A 25,373-nucleotide genomic window follows, 5' to 3' on the forward strand; every position below is an offset into this window, starting at 1 on the left:
TTACATGCGTCACAACAAAATGCTATGACGCAAATAGAATCATAGAGTACGAGTGCGAGTCGAATTAAATTTCGACGTGAATGTTGTTGTTGACGTATTGGATCGGTCAAACGATTTCCAATTTATTCGGTATATACGAAAAAATGCGAAAAGCGATGGAAAATAATATAGCTTTACTTTCTAGCGTTGTTCGATGACTTTAATCGTTGACGGTAAAAAACGATACGTGTTTTGTATTTATTATCAACATTGCTCCTTTCTCAACACAAGGTATTTGTAATTAACTGAATCATAATAGTATCGAGAAAATATTTTTTTAGTTACTCGGAAAGGGATAAGCATCTGTCGTTAATTATTAATTTTCGTAATAATTGACTGGAATTATTTTTTAGATTAAATAATATATTATTTTACTCTTTCTACTCTTTCGTTATGCTATTAACTTATTTTCTACATGTTATATTTACACGCTAAAAGGTACATACATATAGATTATTATTCCAATAATTCAATACACTTCAATTTAAAATATTCTTAAAATGTAGTTTTTACTTAAAATAAAAATAATTAAAAACAGGTTATTTTATTAAGTATATACAAGCACGAATACAATTAATAATTAATTTTAAATAATAATTATTTATTTTACTCGATAATATCGCTATTAAGAAAAATTTTGTTTCGTCTTTCGTTAACCGCCTTTATATATTTGAGAAATATTTTTATTTCCTTAGTATAATAATATTTGTCGTAATTATTAAAATTATGTTATTTGCAGTAATAATACCATATGAAATATATATAAATTTTCGTTTTATAATTAATTCTGTATAATTAATTAATATATAAATTTATTGAGCAATGTTTCAATGATTCCATCAATATATCAAAAATATAAATATATTAATGCAACATATGAATTATTACATGCTAAAAGCAGTATCGTGATGTGTTAGCGACATTTATTTCAATTTTTTGAAATGTCTTTGTCATAACAGTAGCATAATGATTCTGTATAATGTTAAATCTATTATTATGTGAGTGATACTGTTCAATAATTCAAGATAAATCTTGTTAACACAATACCAACAATGCTTGTGTGAAATCTTGTATCGCGTCAACTTGACACTTGTTGGTATCTTAATTAACTAAAAGCATCGCTCGTGATAACGACACGGCACCAGTCGAGCATCTGTTTCTACATTGACTAACTCTCCGAACTACATAAAACCCATCAATTTGTCAGTGACATTATTGCGAACTTGTTGTTCAATAATTCAAGATACGGACAAATCTCGTTAACACGGAGTATGGAATACCGCAGCAGAAGTCATCATCCCCATCGCGTGTATGACATGCGCGCGCGTGAGGCATCAGCCATCAACCGCTCCTGCCCGCTCCTAGGGCTCGGCAGTGAATGTGGTGGTCGCGGTCGGTGGGATCCGGCGGCGCGCTTGTTCGGCCATCTCCGCCGTGCTCGGCAATCTCCGTCGATCTCTGCGGGGGCAGAGGCCTCCTACCCTCTCGCGCAGTCTCGCGCAGCAGTGTTCACACTATCGCGTAGGCGAACGGCGGCGTATGTAGCGCGACGTCACGGTCTGTCGTCCTTTCGTCCTGTGAGTGATTTCGCCGGAGTTGTATCGTAGTGCCGGAATAAACGGAGGTTCGCGATCGTCGCTCGTCGTGCCGTCGAGCTGGATCTCTCGCGTTATTTCGCCTGTCGAAACGTGATAATCGGATACGCGCCACCTGCTGTGCGACTCGCTCTCGCCATCCTCGCACCACCCATCCCCGTTGTCGTCGTCGCCGCCACCGCCACCCCTTTCGTGCTCTCTCTCTCTCTTTCTCTCTCTCTCGTCGATTGGAACGGATGTCCGAGGACTCGCAATACGACGGATATTCCGCGAAGAGAGGAGAGTGGTCTTCGCGGAGAAAGCTAATGAGCAAATTGATTGGCACAGATTGTCTCGAACAACAATCGCTTTGAAGTTTGGCGTGAGTGTGCAGGTGAAGGCAACTTTGCATCGATCGCATTTGATAGATCAGTTTGTAACACGTGACTCGTGCCGCTCGGACGGTTCGAATAGTGAGCGTTCGAACGGTCGACGTCGAGATTTCCGCAAACATCCGAATCTCGCGGCGTGTCGTAACCCAACTTCGATCGTCGCCGTTGCGACGCGCTTCCGGACGCTTGAAAGAACGTGACCGGGATATTATTCATAGCGTGTGAGCAAAACGCAATTCGTTCATAGTGTTTAACCCTGTTTTGTACATTTCACAGGGATGACATTGTTTCGAGGATCGAGTCAGAATTGAATTGCGAACCAGTGATGCTTGGATCTACAACTATCGAAGTTCCCTTGGATTAAGACAACTCTGAAGTTGAACAGGATTATCGAACTTATCGGGAAAGTTCTTTCTCGGAGACGAAAAAAGTGTACTACTGGAGACTCGTCGCGCATTACAGATCGACGTGACGCCGCATCCGAATGCAAGTTTGCGAGACACATTTGTGATACCGTTCGCAGTGATCGATCGTCCGATAATCAGACGGAAGTTCTTGCGTCGCATGGACGAACTTGTTTGTCCTAGAAGCGGAACGGGGAGCGCGGATGTTTGCGTTCGCATGAACATGACCAAAGGAAGTCGATGAGGCTTTGCCAGTGACAGCTTTCACGAGACTCGGATTATGTTACTGTCGATCGCGGGACATTCGTTAATGATCGGAAGAGAAGAGGACGTGCGAGGAGAACTGCGTGCTGAGACGGTTTGTTGACGCAAAATTGATCGTGCTTTTTGAGATTTAACGTCGAGACTGTGCTGTGTCGTCGTATATACCAGTGTCGCGAGTCGCGCAGTGTTACCGTTACGTACGATATGTGAAAGTAGTGATACAGATTGCCGCGATAAAGATTTTTCCTCCCGAGAGCGGACAACGTTCGTCACTCTTCGTCCTACTTAATTCGCCTGAGATTTCGCGCGCGCGTGTGTATGTGTGTTTATAAGTGGACCTCCGTCGCAGCCATGAAAGTCTCTGGAGTGATAGCAGAGAAGAAGCTCTTCGGGATGAGGCTGTTCGTGCTCATCGCTGCTTGCCTAACGTCGGCTGTAAAAGGTGCGTATTAATTTTTATACCATTGGGGCGAGGTCTTTCTAGCGAAACGCATACCGTAAAAAAGGTATATATTGCGCGCTCGGAAGCGTTTAACTGGTACCGAAATCGCCGTAATTTCGGCGAGCCATAATTTCAGATAAGCAAGACTTTTGCGTTAAGTGCCTGTTCGTAAGAAATACTGAATGAATAATAAAAAATCAAAGAATTCAGTAATCGTATTTTATTCGGTCATTTACATATATAAAATGTTCTTTTTTTATCAATCATTTTCAGGCAATTTTCAAAGACATAAGATATATATATATATATATAATTGAAAAAATTATTATCTTTTTTACGTTCTGCAGAATCAGAAGCCGGTTTTATTATATAATCTCATTTTGATCAAAGCAAATTCGAAGGTAGATTGAATTAAAAATGGGGAATATGCTTTTAGCTTCATTTCTCGTTTTGCAGATTGTAATATCCATTTTTTTCATAGTAACAAAGAACTATTTTTAAAATGTTATATACAACATAAAAATCAGAATAGTAGAATAATGCCATTTACATTTTGGTATCAATTTTTTTATGCTTTTATGAATCCACTATAATTTGAAAATTTCGAAAACAATTCACAAAAATTGAAGCACTTTTATAAAAGAATCCCGTCATTTTAACGTACTATATGTAATACTAGATTATCAAAAAACTATATTTCATAAGAGCATTGTGTGAAACAAACTTCTAAAATACCACATTTTATATAGAACGATCCAATAGATATAAAAAGGAAAAAAAAAACTGTAATCTTTATTGGTACAAAAATACGAAAAAAGATAATAAATATGCATGGCACTATATTGGGTACAAATCCAATATAGTCGATATTTATTAATAGAAATAACGCAATTAGATGCTATCTCATTTTGCGTGCTTTTCATGTTTAACATTGCACGGTAAATAAGTGTTAAACTAAAATCCTGCTTAAGTAAAATACGTTTGGAATTAATTGAAGAGATTACTGTTATAAGATTTCAGTATTTATTACCGAAGTTTAGCACGCGGAAACCCGCCGTTTGCAATCGTTTATAACTTTCGCAAACTATTAACGCTTCGACGTTTTAGTTAGGGAAAAATCGATTCTAAATTAGTCGAAGAATCTTCTTATTAAAACTAAGGCTAGGAATTTTGGGCATCTCGTATATCAAGCTGAACATGAGCGGCAAGTTTGGCTTGAGGATAAGTTTCATCGCCACGAGATTAGATGCACTTATGTTACTCTTGGGCACTAAACTCTTATTCTATTATACTACTTTTCATAACTAATTCATAAATAATGTAGATATTATTAGTAAATAAAAAGACCTTTAAACAGCAGCGTAAAAAGATTACACTACTTTTCGAATTTAAAAGACTGACTTGTGAAGTATTTAACGAGGAAAATAATTGAAGTTCTTCGAAAAGGCTTTTTGGATAGTAATAAGCCATATTGTAAACTCGATGTATAATAATTTGTTGAAATTTTATCTGGTTAATTGCGATACGAGGATAAACGTAACAGTAACTGTTTTTCCACAATAATTATTATAAAATTTTTACAAACGGTAATAATTTTTTTAAAAATAAATATAAAAGGTAATTAAAAAGTGAGATGGTTTTCAAATATATCATTGAATAAAATTATCATGTTTATCCCAACCTCACAATTTGCTTTAATGGAGTTAGATATAATATAGTATATTTTAATTTTGTTCCTCTACAGCATCACAAAATTAAAAAATTTTTAACTTTCCGATCTGTTTAATTTACCGTTGATATATTTTCATATTGTTGTTTTTAGTCTTATTTTCGGAACTGTTTAATATTTATTAAATATATGCTTATTTATCGACTCATTTTACTCCGTTATTTACAGGTCTTTTTATTTATTAACAGTATCTACATTATTGGACGAAAAAGAACGTCACCGGAAAATGAGCTTCCCGACGGCGTTAACATGCAATGTTGTTTGCATAATGCAGTCGCGTTAAAAATATGATGGCATCATTCGGCAGGCGCGAAATGCGGGAATATAATGGGGAAAAAGGGAAGATGCGAGATATTTCATTATAAAATATGATTCAATTTTAAAATACCGGTATGACGGGCCCGTTTTCGCGTTACGATTTGGCCTCGCGTCGCACGCGATCGCCGAAAGAGGAATAACATGAAAATAACAACGAAACGCGTGAGATCGATGTTGTAATGAGTTGATCTACTAAACTGCGCGAAGTGAAGCTTTGCAAAAAGAATGATCCACGAGATGGGTGGCGGCATTGCACGTGATATTCTATTATCCTATTTTGCGCACCGATTTAATTGTGAACGGAAATCAATTTCGCAAAATTGAACGTATTGCGAAAAATTCTCGATATTGCTTCGCTTTTTGCGCTACTCCCTCGTGCTGTATACTATTTGCGCCATTATACTTTTATTGGTCCGCAAAGCACAGCGATATTTTGTCCTCTCAGTCGCGTACACCGCTTTGCGTATTCTCTATTTAATCATTTCTATATCCCCGCTTACTGTATAATGACATAATTTTTGTGTAATTGGCTGCATATTACTGCATTGTGCGCGCAGTAACAACGGCGGGGATCGTTTGAAACGAATTGAAAGAAATATTTTACTCTGGCATGCAGTTTATAATTTTTTCATGGAATCGATCGTTTTTTAACAGATATTACATGATTAATATGTTTGCACCAAATGTCCTCAAATTCTCGTTAATCAATGTTATATCCATGATCCTTTAATTTATTAATGTACACCTCTCATTGACAAAGAGTCGCCGCTAATTAACTCAAAATCGTTTAAGTTCATTTAACTTTTGGTATATCAATATTGATTCAAACAGACCCAATAAACAGTTTCACCAACATAAAATCAAACTCGATAAATAAATGTATTTATATTTTTATTTTTCGTCATATCGCCGCGCCTATTCGCTTCTTTTCCCTTAATGAAACATTCGTTAAAAATAATTACTATGCATTTTTTCCCCGCTAAACAATATTACTCGTCATTATTATATGCCATGAAAAAAAGAGAGTTTCTTTGAAAGCTTGAATTTGACCCAGTTTTGATAGCCTGCGTGTTAATATACACACATATAGGCTTTCGACGTTTAATTTGCGAAAATGTTTTAATTCCAAAAATCAAACAATTCCATAATTGAATGTCAGATTAAATTGTCGTCGAAAGCGAAACGTTGCTTAAAGAGGTTCTGCTGCTGATATTCCGTTTTAACCGTCGATACTGGCGTGTTTTTACGCAATATAATAGCACGATATCATTGGCCAGAATCCTATTCCGCGCATATATACGGTCCCATTTACATTCCAAACATCCTTATAATATCATATTACTTTTTTTTCGACCGCTCAGAGTGCCCGCAATTTGTTTTATCAAACCGTATATAGCGGCCGTGAGCGGTGAAGAACTTGCGCAGCTTGCTGCACGTAAGGCGCTTTGCTCGGCACGATGAAAATATGAGATTTACGGGCGGGATTGCGGACTAAAACGCTGGGGTTTTACATGTCGAAAATTACATGTCATTCATAATGCTAATGCGGCTTGGTAATCGGCGGCGTTATCGAAATATGCCGTATACCAGTTAATTGTTGCGCAGTCACGTATAGATGGAAGTACACTACGGCGTTCGGGGGTTTAAGCCGTATACACTCGCCATAAACAAAATATATAAAGCAATTAGAGCGATTAATGCGATAATACGACACGCATATTCTTGAATGAACCCGAAATCGAGCCTTTGATCAGCGAACGTTTAATTACAAGGCCTGTATTTACCCATTTAATTTCCCGCGTTCGATATTCCGGCGATTAACCCCCACGGTATTTTAATGTCGACCCTGAAAACAAAATAGAGTGGCTGCCATGAAGTCACCGCGTGCAAATCGTATCGACATATTCCGCATGAGCGATCGTGTTTGCGCGCACGCACGCGCGCGCACAGGCATCGGCAGACGGAGCGAATCCTTAAAACGCGGGATTGCGCGCGCGGTGTGTGTGTAAGGACTTGGAAAACTCCCTTGGATCGTAGCCAGAGTCGATTGTTGTGCCAGCCGCGATACGAGATTATATGCGAACGATAGAGATGCGGAGCAGACGTGGTAACCACAGGCAACAGCGTGAGGAGAGAAAATTTGCCCCGCTAAGAAAACAAAAGCAAAAAAAAGAGGAAAAAGGAAACACAAGTCTCCCACTTCGTTACGCGCGCGGATCGCGAGTATCCTCCGGGGGGATCATCGGCGCGGATCACCCTCTCGAATGGCTGAATTGCGGATTCACTCGCGATCTTCGACGCGCCCCCGCTCTCCTCCGCTCGGAGAATATCGCGTAATTACGAACTTGAACTTTCGAGTAGCTGACGAGGAGTAGCGATCGATGAGTAGAGGCGCTCTCTCTCTCATTCGGCCCTTTTCGGCCCGGAAACTCCGACCGAGCGGTAATCGCAAAACTCCGGCTGTAATTGCAGTCCGTTTAGCTGCGTTTCTTAATAAACTGATAACTCAGCGAGCAAAATGTCAGTAGTACGCCGGCGGTTTGCCAACTAATTTGATCAGTACATTGCGGATTGCTTTTGCATTAAGCTTGTGCTCCGCCAGTAACTCGATTCGCTATTTCGTAAACATTTAGATGGCATATTGTCTAGGAATATATATTCGCGAAGCACATAAAGATGCACATTGAATCAAATAGAAATCAGGGAAAAGTTGAATTAAGTAGACTATTAATCTTTCATAGCGAGATAATTATTTCGAGTTTTGCTCGAGTGTGATTCAAAAATAATTCCAGCGTTACGGAAAGATCAGCTTTAAATAGCTTAAAGAATAATTAAAATTAATATATCGAACGTTTTTAGAGAGAATAGCTTCCGGGCAACCGTTGAACACTCCGCTTTCCTCGTTTTGTTGCAATAATAAAAAACAGAAAACGAGAATCGATGATTGTTACTTGGTTTTCGGAATGATATAATATGGATTTTATTTCTCATCGGAGACTTTTCGCTTTGCGCGATGCATGCACCGGAGTCCCGAGTACGTATATTTACTTCCTCGTACGGTGGATATCTTACACACACACACACACACATACACATACACTCTGGGTTATCCACTCTGCTCGTTTTTCACGGAATCGTCGCCGCTCGCTGCCGCGGCGCCGGCGAAATGTGGTTCCGAGAATCGCCGGTGCCTTTGCAAGTTTTCTTCACGGTTTCTCCGTCTCTCTCCGGTCCTTCGCGACAGACTGCCACCGCGTCTACCGTTCTCCTTACCCCGTTCTTCTTCGAGGTACTTTCTTGAGATCGCGCGTGGATAGCTAGGCCAAATGGAATGGTAGGTCTCGCTCGCTCGCGCGCGCCAAATGTCTTTGTTCCCCGCGTCGTAATACGGTGGAAGCGGCGGAGAGCGGGACGAGTGGACAGATTGCAGGCGATACCACATAGACCGCACTATGCTACCATCCTGTTCGCTCGTTCGGCTCGGTTAAGTCGGCTGCGACGCGTGTCATTGCACGTTTATGTGTGCGTATGTGTGTGTGTGCGCGCGCGCGCGCACGTGTGGAAAGATCCACACGCCAGCTGCTGGAGCTTGGATTGCGATTAAGGGATTGAAACCGCTATGATTTTGTCGAGTTGAGATTTCGACGCGGTGTAGACACGCGAGAATGATCTCCCCCTCGCTCGTTCATGGCAGCATAAAACCTTCGGTGTTATCTTTTGATTGGCATGAAATTTATTTTCTCATTTCTATCGAATTGAAAGTAAAATATGTCGATATTCTTATTTAAAAAATATATTTGTATGTAAAATATGACATATTAAAGCACTGAATTAAACTGTTTTTTGCTTCGGTAATATGCCGATGGTGTGTTCTCTGTCATATCGAAGCTTAAAGCTTTTACGTTAAAAACATGTTGTTGATTGGTCCCCATGTTACGAAAGTGTATTTAACAAACTTATACACATGTAAATGGATGAAAATCAACATTAATTTTTTTTATTAGATTTTATTATTCCCGTAAACGCATCCGTATAAAATAAACAAAGCTTTTTGCAAGTCGACACGTTGGTTTGCTGAAGCTTATGCACAATATGATTTAAAACAAAAATTAAACAGTTTATGCTGCACGTGTAGTGCGGTATGAAAGACAAATAAAAAAAATAACAGAACAACAGTCTGTGAGTGAAACGATGGTGGCTTTGAATGTTTCGTTTTGTTTCCCAAAGAGTTAAAATTGTATTGTCAAATTTGGACAGTTCGCGAAACGAAAAATCGTTGGAACGCTGCAACGCTGGAGCGCCTTCTGTGTTCCCGTTAAGTGTAACAAACTTTCACGGAACTACAATAAACTCGTTAATGCGTGCCCGCGTATTGTGAATTTTGCGCGAGGTGCAGATCGCCGGATATTTTTGGGAATTACTGCTCTCGCAGCACCGTCGGAAACGCATCGCCCGGCGAACGAATTCGCGGGCTGAAAATTTTTCGATATCATGTATGTTTTATTATACACATATAGACACAGTTTGGAGTTACCGTCAATCTGTCTGGAATTACGAACGCGTATACATTAATGATTTCTGTTTCGCTCCTTCGGGCTATCACATCGAAAATCCATCATCGTCGCCGAGTCCGTTTTATATTATTGTTAATAACAAACAGCGTTTCGCTGTAATCAGTTATTTGTATTGCAGAATTAAAAGGCTGACCGGTATACGTGCAGCTCTGCACACATCGCATTAAAATGAGATAGCTCATCCCGGTAATATAACTAATAGTCAAAGCTCACAGATTGTAGAGCGCAATGTGCTTTCGATTTGTGTGCGCGAATCGAGTATTTATCATTAATTTGTCCCTGTGCATTGAGTAGTGATTAATTAACAACAATTCCATTTGAAACGATGCACTTATGTAGAGTCCGTGGATTCAACGCGCGCATTTAAAAACATGTACCGTGTGTCGGGGCGCGCGATTGCTTTCACGATACAGCGGCGATGAAATACGGTAAATGTTTCTATATCGCCCGCTACGGTTACCGTCTTTGCATATTTATGGAAATGTGGCGTTGCGAAAGTACGTTTTATCGTATCTCTGTACCATGCGCTGCGGCGAATGGTGTCGATCGCTCGGCTCGTCGATTCCGCCTCTCTTCTCTCCCGACCCTTAAAACCATCTCTCCTCCTTTCCTTCCTTTTTGCGCGAAAAATCCACCTAGCCCTTGGGCAAACATCCCGGAGTCGTTGCTTCAGAGAGTGGAAAGAATTATAAACTCGAATTTTCTTTTTCATAAATTTTGCTGGAATTAAAACAGCAATAACAATTTATAATAATAACTTGTAGCAACATAAAACTTATTATTGTAAGACCTAGGATGAAATATATTTTGTAATACGTGTTTGAACACGTTTTTACTTGCTAATCAAGCTTAGACGGCAAATTGTTTTTGAATCAGATTTCGCAAAAGTTGTGATATGCGGAAAATTTTTAATATCTTTGATAATAAATCTTAATAATGATAATTAAGTCTGGAAAATTATGCTTTTGTCGCGATGAAAATCGGTTTAACTTAATCCATAGAAGAAAGTTTAATTCGCCAAACTTTTTAATTTCAGCAGTTTAACAATTTCGCGCCTGTCTTTATCTCAATAAAACTCACCTTTCCGAGTATGTTTCATTAATATCTGGTAATTTGGAGACACCGTGTACATATTGATTCGGGACCTCTGAGCCCGGGACGCTAAAATGCAGTTCCGCGACAAAAAAAATCCTCGAGAATTACGAGCTTTAATGGGTTAGCGACGTTTTCGTATCTCGCTGGGGAAGAAGGAAGACTACTCTCGGGAGCGGAAACGTGATTAGCAGAATGATTAAACGTTTCGACAAGGATCCTCGGGATAGAAAGAATGGGGAATGAGTGGAGGATCGAGAAGCCGAGCACGAAGGTAGCGGGAATGGTCGGCGGATTCGATTAAAAACGCGGTTTTACTGTCCGAGTGGTTTGGAAATTAGCGAGATGGTGGCGGTGGTTGGCTGTCGAACGGGATTCAAGTCGGCAGCCAATGGAACGGTGAATTTTCCAAGCAAAGCCCTCGGACTACTCTCCTTTCCGCCCGCTGGAATATTGCCAGGAGCGATCCCGCGGGACGTTAGACAACACCGTCGTCGGAGGCTGCTAATTAAGGGTGGTTCGTCGGTGCGGAGCAATCGCTAATTGATATTTGCGCGACTCTACCCGCTTTTCGAGCGGCATTAGAGACTCGCTTGTTGTAGCGTCTTCCGTCCCGATAAGGTGCTATGTTTCTTGATTCATGCTAAAGAGCCCGAGGTTTCCTGGTGTACGTTTACTGTAAGTTCGCACGGTGTGCTTTATACACAAGGTGTAGCAGAGCTAATATATATCTTTTGGACGACACAAATATGTACTGCGAACGAAAATGGGCAACCAGCATTTGCGGACATCGGTAATTTAATGTTGTCGATAAATGTAGTCTTTTTAAAATCGCTTTTTTGTTTTTTAAAATGTGCGATTTCGATAGAAATTTAAGTGGAGTTTTTAATCGTTGAAGCATTTTAATGGAAAATAAAATTTTAATGGAAAATAAAATCGACTGTAATTGTGTAAACATTGACATAAAAAGTGCAATATTATCAGAATTATTCAATTTATTTTATGAGAATGCGATATAAATTTCAAAATAACTTATTTTGTGCTTTTATAAATACGTAAAATGTTAAAAGGAAACTTTCTGAAATTTTACTTTCCAACCGATAGATAAAAGAGAGAGATAGATTTTCACGAAAGTTAAGCGCTTTGATTTACTTTTTCAATTTCTGTCACTTGTTTGTCTTTTTAGTGCTGAGTTTATGACTCGAAAAAGGATTGATAATCGAAAGAGCATTAAACAGATGTGAAACATTGTCCGATACGCGATAGGGAATTCCCAGTAATTGCAGTTAGATAGTGTCGCGCGCCGTTAAAGAGCCAACTAAAACTAATTTGCTATCATTGCGCCGGCGCATGTCGCCTGTCATTGAAGATACCGCCGAAACTAATTAGTTCCGCGCGTGAAACGGACATTGTAAACGCATTCCCGGCTTTCGCCGCGACCGCGTATCTGCCAATTGCTGTAATTCCGCCGTGAATCGATCGCGCCACCCTCTATTTTCTTATCTTCGGTGTGCGACTCGCTCGCCTCGGCGATCGCGTCGCCGTCCTATATTATCGTTCCACTGTCATACTTCCTTCCTCTTTCAGCGACGATTCCGTTTCCCTTCCGGCAGTTTATCAATTTTCCCTCGGCCTCTCTCACTGATTCTCGGATACGGTATTTCTCTGCCCGTTGGCGCAGCGACTACAAATTGTCGCGCCTGCTCGTGTAGTTGAATTTGTTTTTCCAGAATTTTTCCACTTTTTTTCACATTGTTTTTTATATTAAATATTTCGATGATTCGACGATGAATTAAAATTTTGCTCAAGCGAAGCCCACAGTGCAAATTAAACCGAGAAATAGAAATTTATTACATATTTGGTCTCCGCAAAAAATCGCGAAAAACCTTTTATTTTCGATCGCTCGTAACTCAAAAACCATTGGCGCCGTGATATTTTCGTTGAGGCAAAATTGATGCTCGACTGATCGAAGGATCTCGCCGGAGCGTGGAGCATGTGCGCGGCGGATTGATGGCCGCCCTGTAGCGCAACAATCTATCAGCTCTTGTTTCGCGTCTGTCTTCCCGCCTCATCTAGCTTGTAGCTCGTGCGCGACTACGACTTTTTAATTTCATCTCGCCGCGCGCGCTGAACTCGTATTTAATTATCTTCGTCATTTGCAGCGACATTTAATTCTCTGAATTAATGACGCGTCCTACCGGCCGTCGGTGTGCGTATCGCGCGCGCGCGCGCGCGCGTATGTGTCTGTGCGTATGTATGTCCGCCTCGTTACCCTTCCGGATGTAACAAATCACCACCGATTCCTGATGACCGATGTTACGAGGCGCATACGGCGGGCAGGTGGAATGAATTACGCGTCCCGCGCGACAGCGGCGTTGGAAGTTCATTTACTTATCGGAGGATCCGAAACGCGCGCAAGGTTATTTCTCGCCGCTCTCTCGGTCTGTCTCACGGGAGGCTGCGAAGCTACGAACGAGGAATATCGGACGAGGGATAATGATATTTGCCGAGCGGGATATGAATCCGAAAATGTATGCAGATATTTCTAATGGTTATTCCTATCGGATATTAGGCACGACCGATCGAGATAAAACGTCGCTCAGTGGAAAATATAATTGGCAAATAGCTGCGAAAGTATTCGAGGCAGAGTTACATCGCAATAAGCAGGAATTTTAATCGTAATTAGAGATTATTAATATTTTTAGTTGAAAAATAACGAACTCGAAAGACATTTTGTTTTAATAACATTAAAACAATCGATACTACCCGCGCGCCGCGCTTTGATATAATGCAATTTCTGTAAATTCCAGTGCACGCAAGAAACGAATTAATATTATTTTGCGAATTAATAATTGTAATATAATTTATTACGATTGTTCGACGCTCCGTGTAACGTGAAAGGAGGGGGGGGGGGGAGGAAAGGACGATTATTCTCGCGTGAAACCGTTCAAGTCGGCGCTTTTTATTCTTCGCACATTTTTCACTTGACTTGGCGAAACGCCATTTTAATATACAGGTAACGTAGGACAAGGGGGCGGTAGGTGGGTAACGGCAAACTCGGCCGACAACTTCGAAACTCGGCGGAAAACGTGTGCGGCTGGTATAGGTATATCGGACACGTAATGTTGCGCGCAGTTGCGGTCACGAGTCCGTTGAGCACGGTCAGTGGGACGTGAACCGAATTAACATTCCGTTCTACCAGCGCGCAAAATTATTTCCGGTGCCACCCTTATTGGCGAGATAGATAGAGCGAGCGAGAAGGCGAGACTAGGCGGACGAGGTTCGTGCGACAGCGGCGAGTTCACGCAATTTCGTCGCGGAAATACCGCCATCTACTATAGAGAGAAGGAGAGCCGGGGATGACTTTGTGGCGGTTACGTGCGGCATTGTTCGCGACACTTATCACGATAAGACGCGAAAGTTAGCGATCTCTCAGGGAAACTTCTTGCGAGACGGGAATTGCTGCGAGAGAGAGAGAGAGAGAGAGAGAGAGAGAGAGAGAGAGAGAGAGGGAGAGAGAAGGAGTAACAAGAACGAACGACATTTCGCGTGTCAAGTCTAATCCTTCGCAGCGCAAATTAGAATTGTGAAAAGGGGGGGCGACGACGAGATAACTCGCCTCCTTTTTGATATCTAAATAAGCGTTGAATATTTTATCGCCACTTTTGAGATCATGTTATAAAATTTGATTTATTTTTATATATTTTATTTTTTAAACGTGAAATTTATACTTCGAGAAATTGTTTCTCCACGCCGATTTAAAAATCGTGAAGTTAATGTTATACACTTCTCAATTGTACACGCTTTTACTGTCGAAGTTGCGGCACACGCTCCCTCGCGAGAGAATCATCTTACTTTAACGCGATACGCAACGCTTGATTGTCAGGAGACGTTTACTTCGGTGGAGCGTTCCATAAAACTGAAACTCCCGCGAACGCGACACTTCACGTGCAATATGCAACAACCCAACATTTCGAAGGATGCCAAATTGCCACATTCGCGCCGCGGTGTTCTAAGTTTGCGATGCTCGCGATAGAGTGACGTCTATCGCGGTCTGAAACTATGACTGCGGCTCTCCGCGGCGGGAAGACAAGGGGGATAAAAGAACGTCGGAATAATCCGTCAGTAAAAAGATTTATTCTCGTGAAAACTGTATTACCGGCCGTCACTCCGCGGAACTTGGCAGGCGGTTGTATGTGCCTTTTTCCGCGAATTTATCCGCGCGAGGAGAGGAGTCTCGGTTGCAGTGGAGGACGTGGAAAATTGGATGTTCAGCGCCACTGGGGTGCATTCCGAAATCTCCCTCGTACGTTCCGTTTCCGCGAAGTGCATGAGAGGGTTCAGCGCGGGATATATCCGCCTGCATTCTCGAGTGACTGCATTTTCAAAACGCATAACCGTCGACCGAACGAACGCGCTCCGACGTCTTCCTCCATCGAAAGATAAGCACCTCTGTTTTCCGACGTGAATCATATTTCCGATGTTATTAATAACGACGTTAATAATTTCCGCTTGCTGAAAGCGATAATTCTTCTTTGGTTTATTAAAAGATCACGTTGACGAAACGCAACGTAAAAACGCCGTGTAATGCCGACGTTTAAAAAAAGTTATTTATGCCTTTTCACGTTAGCTCCAATGATGAGCTATAAAGCACTTGCGTATCTCTTGAAGAATTTTGTCTCAATTCTAGTTCTCTTCTTTTATTAATTTACTGTGGCAGGTGTCTATAGGTATAATTTTCTTTCAGAATCCTCGTTTATTAAGAAAAAAAAAAACATCTGAAATGAGTTTCCTCATTTCTTCGAATTATCTTTTCAGAGGATTCCGTACGCAAATTCTTGATTATACAAAATGATACGAAAGTATTATATGCATATAATTTTTATGATGATTGCATTATTATTATCAATAGTAAAATTACGATGTCTCGCTATAATTAGCTCTGGTCCCCTTCGTTTCTCTTGAATCAACCCCGAGATATATCAGTAGGAGCCTTCGGGAGTGGTGTCTCGAGCTCTTGAGATTCCTCCGAGATAGCTGTATTCCCAAGACTTTCATCTCGACGTTCACGGCGTGTGAAAGAGGGTCAGCTCGAGGGGAATACTGACGCCAGCTGTCAGATTTGGTGACATGTCGCTTTGGGATAGTTCACGGCAATGATATCAGCGAGTGACCAGCCCATCATAAAAGTTATATATAATTTTTTTGTATCGTTTTGCGTGACCGAGAATTTGCAAATGGAATCCTCTGAAAAGTTAATTTGGAGAAACGAGGAAATTCATTTCAGATTTTTTTTCTCAAATAAATGATTTTCTGAAAAAAAGAAATTAATTCAAGCGTATGTGCCACAGTAAATTAATAAAATCAGAAAAATAAAATTAAGACAAATCCTTCAAGAGATATGTAAAGTACTCTACAGCGTTGGAGCTAACATGAAAAGGCATAAATAACTTTTTGTAAACATCGACGTCACAGAAAACTTGATAAAATCTGATTATTTTTACTAAATTGCGCTTACCGTTTGCGACGCAATTTTTTTCTTTAACGAAGAAATATCGTAAAAAAAAAGAAAGTACGAGAAGTGTGTCGACGCACTGATAAATAATTTAAGAGCAATTGAAATTCGAGCGCGCGCTAGCTCGAACAAATATGCCAGTCCGTTTCTTCAACAGTACGCGATAGTAGCAGCCGAGTAATATAATTAATAACCGGAGTCTCCCGTGCTCCCGTCTTTGCTGACATGTAATTACGTTACTTTACACAGTCGTAACACGGAGGCTCGGTGGTCATTCACTGGCGAACGGTCGTTTACTGCTGCTGCGCCCACCTATCAGCCCTACGTGGTCGCGGTACCTGACTCTTCCGCGCCCATCAGGGGATGTGGTACAGCGAGGCGCTTGGGTCGGTGTCACGAGAGTGGGTCGGCCATGACGTCACGCGCGACTATGGGGGAGAGATCGATCCCAGGATTCGCGGTCCGTGCCCGAGGGCGTAGCGGCGCTCTCTCTTCTCTCTCTCTCTCTCTCTCTCTCTCTCTCTCTCTCTCTCTCTCTCTCTCTCTCTCTCTCTCTCTCTCTCTCTCTCTCTCTCTCTCTCTCTCTCTCTCTCTTCTCTCTCTCTCTCTCTCTCTCTCTCTTCTCTCTCTTTCTCTCTCTCTCCTCTCTCTCTCTCCTCGTATGCGTTTGAGATTTCTCAGAGGTCCTTCTCTTCGTCCGAATTCTACCCCCGAGGGCTACAAAAGGGGTTGGTCTTTGACGGTATAAATAAAGGTGATTTTGCAGTGCTGCGTTATTGGCTCCGATTCGTGAATCGCTCGGCGATGAATAGCATGAATGATCGAAGGCAATAGGGCGAGCCCGGGCTCCGTAAAACTTGCGATCCCGCGAAAACGTTTCGTATTAATTTTTCGACTGCTTTAAGCACGCTGCTGAGACAATTTTCCGCGCTATTATGAGGAGTGATCAAATTATCAGCGGTAGACGGGAAAATAGAAGTGTGAGGTACATGCACAGTCCGTTTTTGGCACCGTAACAGACTGCAAAGTAGATATAATCCATGAAATTAATGGTTCACGGATAGGAATCTATTGACTACGCTGTTAACAGTGCTATTAATACATTCGCTGTCCATGCATCACTGGTGGATGCGTACGCATCGGGGGAATATAACAAAACAATTACAGGGATACGCAATTAAATAAGACAATTAAAGGGTCACAGATACACAGCAGGTTTTACAATATTTGATAAATATCGTAAATTAAAAAAATTGCTCGGTCGTACGATTATTTTGCGCCTTTCGCAAACACGGCAATTCTATTTGTAAATACCTTTATTTATAATTCCATATTTATTTTGAAACAACAGAATATTGTTGTAAAAAAAAAAAAAAAAAAACTTTGTTACTATCAAACTAATTGCTCTATATCGTGAATTGCTGTAAACTCACTATAAAGGCGTGGTACAAAATATCACTTCACTTCGTTAACCGCGCAGTAATATGTCGATTACGGTATAATTACTAATAGTATACAAGTATACCAATACTTTATAATACTATCTACATTAGTGTAATACATCGAACAGTAAGATAATAATGTATGAGAAAATTTCCAATGATTTAGCCTGCAACAGGAAATTGAAATTTTCGTTGCGTGTTGATTGTTTTAAATTAATACCATAAATTACTGCAACGTTATTATTACTGTAGAATTAACGAAGTAGAGGAATATTCTGTGCCGTACCGCCGTCGGGTTAATGCGGAGTGGAAATGAGGTGCTCGATTTTGCGAATAAATATTATGCAGACGACGGATGCTGCCCCGTCCCATCCCGCCCCGTCCCCGACCCGTCTCGTCTCGTCGCGTCGCGTCGCGTCGCGTCGCTTCCGAGACGCCTGATGCAGCCGTACGTAGCGAAAGCTGGACGAGGACAGTTGTAAACGCAATTAAGTCCGGACGCGGCGCACGTGCGTCCCGTTACCGCAAAGTACGCCGGCGACGGCGGACTTGCCGCTATACTCCGTCAAGTGAAACATAATTAAATAGGGCGAGTGCAAAGGGCGTGCGCGATGCTCTCACTGTAAGCTGCAACCCGCCGCCTCGAACACCTACTTTTCGTATGCGCACCTTAACGCGATTCCACCTCTCGGATTTGTCGTTTATTCTTTTTCCCGCCGGCCATCTGGTTTACATCTGAAAATTATTCGACCGTAGGACTGTTGCAGTTAGCATCGTTAACGTTGCTGGTAATTTAATATAACCACTACTGGCCTCTCTCGCGATAGATTATATATATATATATAAATAATAATTTAAATTACATCCATGATAATCAAGTTCTTTTTTGAGAATTTGAACAAAATCATTTCCGTTGCAAGTTGCTCGTGAAACACGATGTGATAATAATTGTTCGATTTTTTAATCTTTATTGTTTGTTAAATGTTATGAATGTTAATTATATATTTGTATTGTTAATCTTTAATTATTCACATCAGTGCATCCAATAAAATGATATTAACTATTAATGATCTGTTAAATAATATTATTCATAAATGAATTATCTCTCGTGATCTAGTTATTTCGCGAAAAGTCTACATCTTATATGGAGATATTTTTTTTTTGTATTTTTCTGGTTTTTATTGTTCGCAATAGCTAGCAAGACAATCGAAAGAAGCTAATGTTAAAAAAATTATAGAGATATCCAGTCTTGCATTAATACGTTAATCTCCTTGGAAAAACGCGGGACTTTACGGCGATGCTGCTGCTACTTCATGTTCGATGTATAAAGCGTTATTTATGAGTCGTGAACAGTGTATATTTACAGTCCTACAGTCAGTAAGTCCTGATTTTGCGACGACTGATCGTAACTTGCCACGCGGACGTTTATCTCGCGATTTTACGAGAAAGAATCTGCGCCATTCGGTATCGCACGATCGACGTGTACGTGGATTTAGCGATGTCGATCGATGTGCGACTACAACCACGCATGAAATGGCATTTCTCTGCCTTCCTTTTTTTTCTACTTTCTCTCTCTCTCTCTCTGTTTCTCTCGCCTCTCGCTCTCTGCAGGAGAATAAAAGCGGTTACAAAGGTTAAAACGCGGTCGCCGTAACGCTAGCAGCAGGTGGACCTAATAAATATGCATCAGTCGTTACACTCGGCCTCGCGTAGTTTTTCCGCGAGCTACGCGAAGCGAGCTCGACCAGGTGTCATGTGTAGAGATGGGACCGAGCCCAATATGCACTCACGAATCCGAGTCAATTCGATATCGAAGCGCCATTTCATCGGAATATCTTTGAAAATTGCTGTTTTATTTGACGCATCTGCGCAAACAAAGAGAGGTAATTGAGGTCAAATAAAGTGGAGTAAATAGAACAGAAAAAATATTTTTATGATGATAAAATTAACACGTTCACCATCAAGTCGATTTGAATTAATTTTGTAACAAGCGCGTTAAAAACTCCATATTGCAATAAATTGCTGCAATTTTGAAGAAGTGCACTATTTTCTCTTAATCATCTTTTTTATATATATCGGATATTTAATTTATATAACTCTAATTAATATTTGTACTCTTAAAAAATTGTGTACTTTTAAAACAAATTAAAAATAATTATTTAATGTTAATAATTATTTACTTTTAATTAAAAATAATTCATATTTTATCAAGCCAATCCGTTTATAAGCGAAATTGTTATTTTTAATTTTTCAAGATAAAAGAAAAACATTTAAAATTAAATTCTGAACAATGTTTCTAAAATTATTCTGTTTTCTACTCTATTATTATTTCCACTAATTACTAATGCAATAGCGTATTGTTTATATATCAAAAATATGTTTCAGGAAACTTTCTTTTCGAAATAAATGATTTAAGCGCTGATATTATTTTTTCGAATTATTTGTATAAAGAATTCAAACGTATTCGACTGGCTTGCGATAGCACTGGTCATATTCGTGATTTCATCTCTAGTGCATGCAGCAGTGCGTAACAAGCCGTTACGTCGTTCGTCAACGTTTACGTTGTATGGATATTTTTCGTGTATACGCATCGGGGCGTACACGCGCTCCATCGATCGCGCGGCGAGTTTCATCCTTCGGGATGACTATATTTAGTATGCTGTGACTATATTTAGTACGCGTCGATTTAACCCTTTAAGTGCAAGCGATGTGTATAGCTGCTTTTGCCAATTTGCACGTTAAACGGTAACGATTAGAGGAGTTTGGTAGAACAGCAATAGAAGCGACAAAATGTTACGTTAATGCGTTTGCGATAATTCATGTCGCGAGTGTAGTATGCGAAATCATAGAGGAAGACGTACTGTGTTACTTCGTGTTGATTTAAATGTGATATTTTTACAAATCAATAAGTATTTTGGAATATTATTGCAGCCATTTTGCTCCATATTACGCTTAATATATACAATATTATTGGATACATTTTTTCTTCGTTAACGTCGTATATTTCGAATTTTCTGAAATATTTTCAAACAGTGATTTTTAGAAATTAATGCCAAAAGTAAACTTTAGTATAAATTAGTGCTGAAATTAATGCAGCATTAATCTCTGAGAACAGCTTTTCATACATGAGGATTAAAAACACATTTTATTCAGGTGTGAAAATATTTTCGTAAAGGTGGCACGAGTATTGTTTCTTTGCCTCGTATATTCTTTATACGATTCTATCTAAAGTAACTTCGTTTATCATTCGCTGTGATTTTTGCGTCTGCGTCTGTGAGTTTTGTTTCTGCATTGCCAACTTTTTTACCTTCTTATCGATTTTACTGTACACAATTACGTATCTGCTTTTCCCTTATTTTTATATTTTTATAAATATAAAAACGTAATGTATTTTTATATTTTGTTACATACATTTAGTAATGAAAAATTGGTATAAATAATTACTGTAAAAAAACGATGGTAATTATTTATTTAATATTTATTATTATATTGCATTTTGCATTATTATTATAAGAAAAAAAGTTAAGAAATAAATAAACTTTTTACAGGATTTGATTCCTTAAAAGTCATTTTATTTTTTTACTTTTTCTGGTATCTTGATATTTACATAATTACATTATTATCATTATTGTAATATATAATTATCTTACAGTAGACAAATTTTTTAAACATTTAAATCGATACAACAATCAATATTTTGCGATAACTGCACTAATTTTAACCTATTACAATGTTTCCCTATATATTGACTTTTTCCACTGAAATATTCGTCAGTGAAAATAGGCTTTATAAACCAGTCAGTTTCGTTTCCGGATGCTCATTTATACGTGCGCTCTTGCGCTGTTTTGACGACGGGAGAGCAGATGATAAAAAATTTAGGGACCGTTTGCCAAATATCCTGCGCGTATAACGAATCTCTATAACTTTCGATCACCGTTTGTCCAGCGATAGACGGACGAATCGCGCGGAATTCACTGCCGGCTTTAGTGCGCCGCGAGTCCAGCTAGCATGGCGCGGGTTTATTCGTGACAGAATAATACCGCACGACAACCATTAACCGATAACTTTCCCGTGCCACCGCCGCCGATGGCGGCGGCTATAGCGTCGGTTAGGGGTGAAAGCAAGAGTAGTTATCGGGTTGCCGGAAGGGTTATGCGAGCAGACGCGCGCTCGACAGACGACGACGAATCCCCTAATAGCGTCACGAACCACGGCCAGCAAACTTCGTCTCTGTTTACTAACGAGGCCGGGTGTCTTGCAGGCCGCGGAGAGATCGAAAGACACGTCTGCCTCGTCATATTATCGATAGAAGTGAACCGCCTAGTCGCCATCATGCGCCTAAAGTCTCCCTGAGAAACGTCGAACAACGCTAAACTATGTTTAAAGTGTCCGATAATCGATGGCGTGATTCGGCGGACATTAATGATTTCTCGCTGGGAGTAGCAGGTCCGACGACGAGGACAGTTTTTCTCCGAAAATCAACGGCGTGCTTTCAGCGCCGTATTCAAGATATTAAATTTCATATAAATTAATATCCATTTCCCTCATGACAATTCTTTCTAAGTATGGAATTTGTGCTCCGAGCCGTTTTTATAACGTTATATTGGATTTTAAAATCGCGGAGTAATGTTTCACGAATTTTTCCATTTTCCGCGTTCACGTAAATTTACATTTAATTTGAAAAAATCGCAATTTTTCTTTCAAATAAACAGATAGAACGAACTTTAAATATTAATAGAAATATTTTTTTCCACCGTTCGGGAGCGCAGCGTTATTCGAAAGAGGTCAGAAAAGCGTAAGTAAATCGGGATATGACTGGTCGCGCTATATTATATTTATATTTGCTCCCTGTAGCCAGATATTTGCCATCGTATGTTAAAGTTTCGTGTTCGCTCTCGAACAAACCCGAATTTCAATCTAGAAAGTAATTTCGACGAAGAAGTTTTTTTTTACGACATATACAAGCTTACAATCAATTGGATTTTGCTAGGCAGAGACTCGCGAGTTCTCGGCGCGTGATATTTCCGTTCAACCAAAATGAAAAACAGAAACGCGTGTGGATTTTCACATAAACGTTCACACACACATATCCACACACGCAAAATTGGTAGGATACATTCGTCGGGTGTACATATAACAAACGACCGACCCTTGGCTCAATTGCCTCTATTGCTAATTAGACGCTTTGAGGCGTCCCGATTTACGGTTATCTCGACAGAGTGAGATCGATGGTAGTGTCGCGTCCAAAAAATATTAAATACATAAATTCTGATTTTCTCCAAGAGATACTTTAACAACAGTACGTTTTTTTACGAAAATGGATACGTTTTGCAAATATCCGACTTGATTATTTAACATTTTTTACACGCGTTTAGTTGTCATCATTAATTTCATAATTTATATTGTGAATGATTGAAATAATTATTCATTTCATAATTGAAAAAATATAGACTACAGTTCTCAATGAACTTCTCTTTCGACGTGGAGAACGAAATTTTCATTTTTATTCGTTCAACATCTGCCAAACTACAGTTTATAGTCGAACCGTGCGCGATAAGTTCTTGATTTATATGATTTTAGAGGATGATTTAGATCACAATTTTCGTCGTACGAAAAAATGTAGTAAAACACCTTCGTCGAGGCATCAACAATTTATCATGTTGCGAAATGAGCTTCCATCGATTTTTCCTAATTCACGAAATATACACCCGACTCAACTGCGCTTGGAAAGCGGCGTTATATAGCTTCGTCCGTACACCGGGGGTTAACGAGGACGATTATGTCAGGTCCGGTAACGCAATCCGACGTCGGCGGACGGAGACGAGGCCTCGGTGATTCCGCCAAGCTGGCTGGTCATTCCGAGTTAACCGTATTCCCTTCTTCCCCAGGTACGCAGTTCGGACTTACGGTACGTAAGTTGACGGGGCGCGGCATCGAGCTAAGTTCATTACCCGGTTAGTACGTTAATACTTGGGCTAAAGGCCCGGCTTCTGACCGCACAACCGGGGCCAAGTTTCTGTACTCCTCTCCCCTTTCAGACAAACAAGCGACCAACGACCACCGTCACTCCGACCCACGGGTCGAGGGCTCGAATGTCGCTATTCGCGCACTACATTCTCACAATTTCACGCTCGTCCGGGCAACGTGGAGCTCTCGCTCCGCCGTCCGCTCGTCCTTGCGCATACACACGCACAACTATTTCGCTTCGTCGAGTCGTGCGGTAAATCCGCGAAGGGTTACGCGGCGGTTAAGGCGGTTTTGAATTAGGACCGTCGGCATCTCTTTGGCAGGTATTGAATTCCGAGAGCGCGAGTGCGCGCTATGACGCCGGTATCGTGCTTAACTATCCTCCCAAGAAGAAACTATGGCAAGCAGTTATCTCGCTTGTCGAGATATTCGACGTGGCACTCGAAACTCGGCGCATTTGCGATCGATTAACGTGAATTTGTTTGAGAGTGAACATTTCGAATCGGATAACATGTTAGTTTGAAATTGATTTTAGTTGTAAGTATCGAGTTCAATTAATTGACGGTGTTGATTAATATTTTCCAATAGTCGCATATTATTTTATTATTATTGAAAAAGTTTCACGTGGACGCTAATACTGCGTTTGTTATTTATTCGGTTGTCGGCTTGGCGATATTTTCAAAGAAGTTTGATTGTGTGTACGAGACTTTTCGCCTTAATTTTGTTCGTTAAGCTTGCACGAAGCGATACGTTGGTTAAGGAATCCCTAATTAAGGCATTCACGTCGCCTCGCGCACGTGTAGAATTTGAGGTGGCTCGGATGATAACGTGCCGTACACGTTTGAAACGGTGGCAAGGCAACGTGACACGTTATCCTTCGCCAAGATGCTAACCACGTTCGGTGGTGCGCTATCGACCATTCGGGATGTGACGAGATCATCCCTCGCTAATCAAAGCGAGGGAAATCTTCTAGAAGTAATTGATCGCAAATAAAAGAGTTTCGGTGAACTGCAACAAGAAAAAAACTTTTATCTAAAAAATCTGTTCTCGGGAATAAATGTTGCGAACTACTTTTTACAAAGTTTACCCTCGCGCTGTCGATTTAAACTAGACGATAAATCAAATTAGAGAGGAGGATGTTAAACACTTTTTCGTATCGACGTGTCATAGAGAGCTCGAATAAATCATGGCAGCGCCGGCGGGCGCGTGAACGCTCCAGTCCTTGATGGCAAAACGTCCTTTTAACGGGGTAGCTTCTTATTGGTGAACCGCGACGTCGCAATTAAAAGCGACGTTGAATAATGGCTAGCGGCCGCAGTGGCGTAACTTGCAGCCGTAACTTGCACTCTTCGTGTTCAATAAGCGACTCGATTGTTTTACGATCGTCGCCGTGCATTTTCGCGATGCTAAAGTGCGCGCGCTCGCACGCGAACGCGAGGAGGAAGTTTCAGCTTCACTACGAGGATAACGCCGGTTTACAAATAGACTACTAGAGGCAGGATCTAAAAGGAGAAAAGAGTTCGGAGCGGGGCGGGCGGTGGGCGCGCATAGTCGGACGAACGATATAAATTACGGCCAATCCCCGGATTAAAGTATCCAAAGAGTAGTCGCATTTGTTCGC

General features: G+C 40.6%; 1 protein-coding gene across 5 annotated transcripts in view; it reads left to right on the forward strand.

Annotated features, from left to right (window-relative positions):
• Positions 1 to 1,466: 1,466 nt before the first annotated feature.
• The window catches only part of sns (sticks and stones), a 245,775-nt gene continuing 221,868 nt past the window's right edge, over positions 1,467 to 25,373 (forward strand). For 2 of the 5 annotated variants that reach the window (XM_012371016.2, XM_012371017.2), the window contains exon 1: positions 1,468 to 3,115. In XM_012371016.2, coding sequence (XP_012226439.1) covers positions 2,992 to 3,115 — 124 coding nt within the window. In that variant the 5' untranslated portion in view covers positions 1,468 to 2,991. Of the gene's footprint in view, positions 3,116 to 25,373 lie in introns of all 5 variants that reach the window. The other 3 variants (XM_012371012.2, XM_012371015.2, XM_067347779.1) reach the window with 2 other exon arrangements.

This window comes from Linepithema humile, chromosome 1, assembly GCF_040581485.1.
Source record: "Linepithema humile isolate Giens D197 chromosome 1, Lhum_UNIL_v1.0, whole genome shotgun sequence".
In the NCBI taxonomy this organism is placed as follows: Eukaryota; Metazoa; Arthropoda; class Insecta; order Hymenoptera; family Formicidae; genus Linepithema; species Linepithema humile.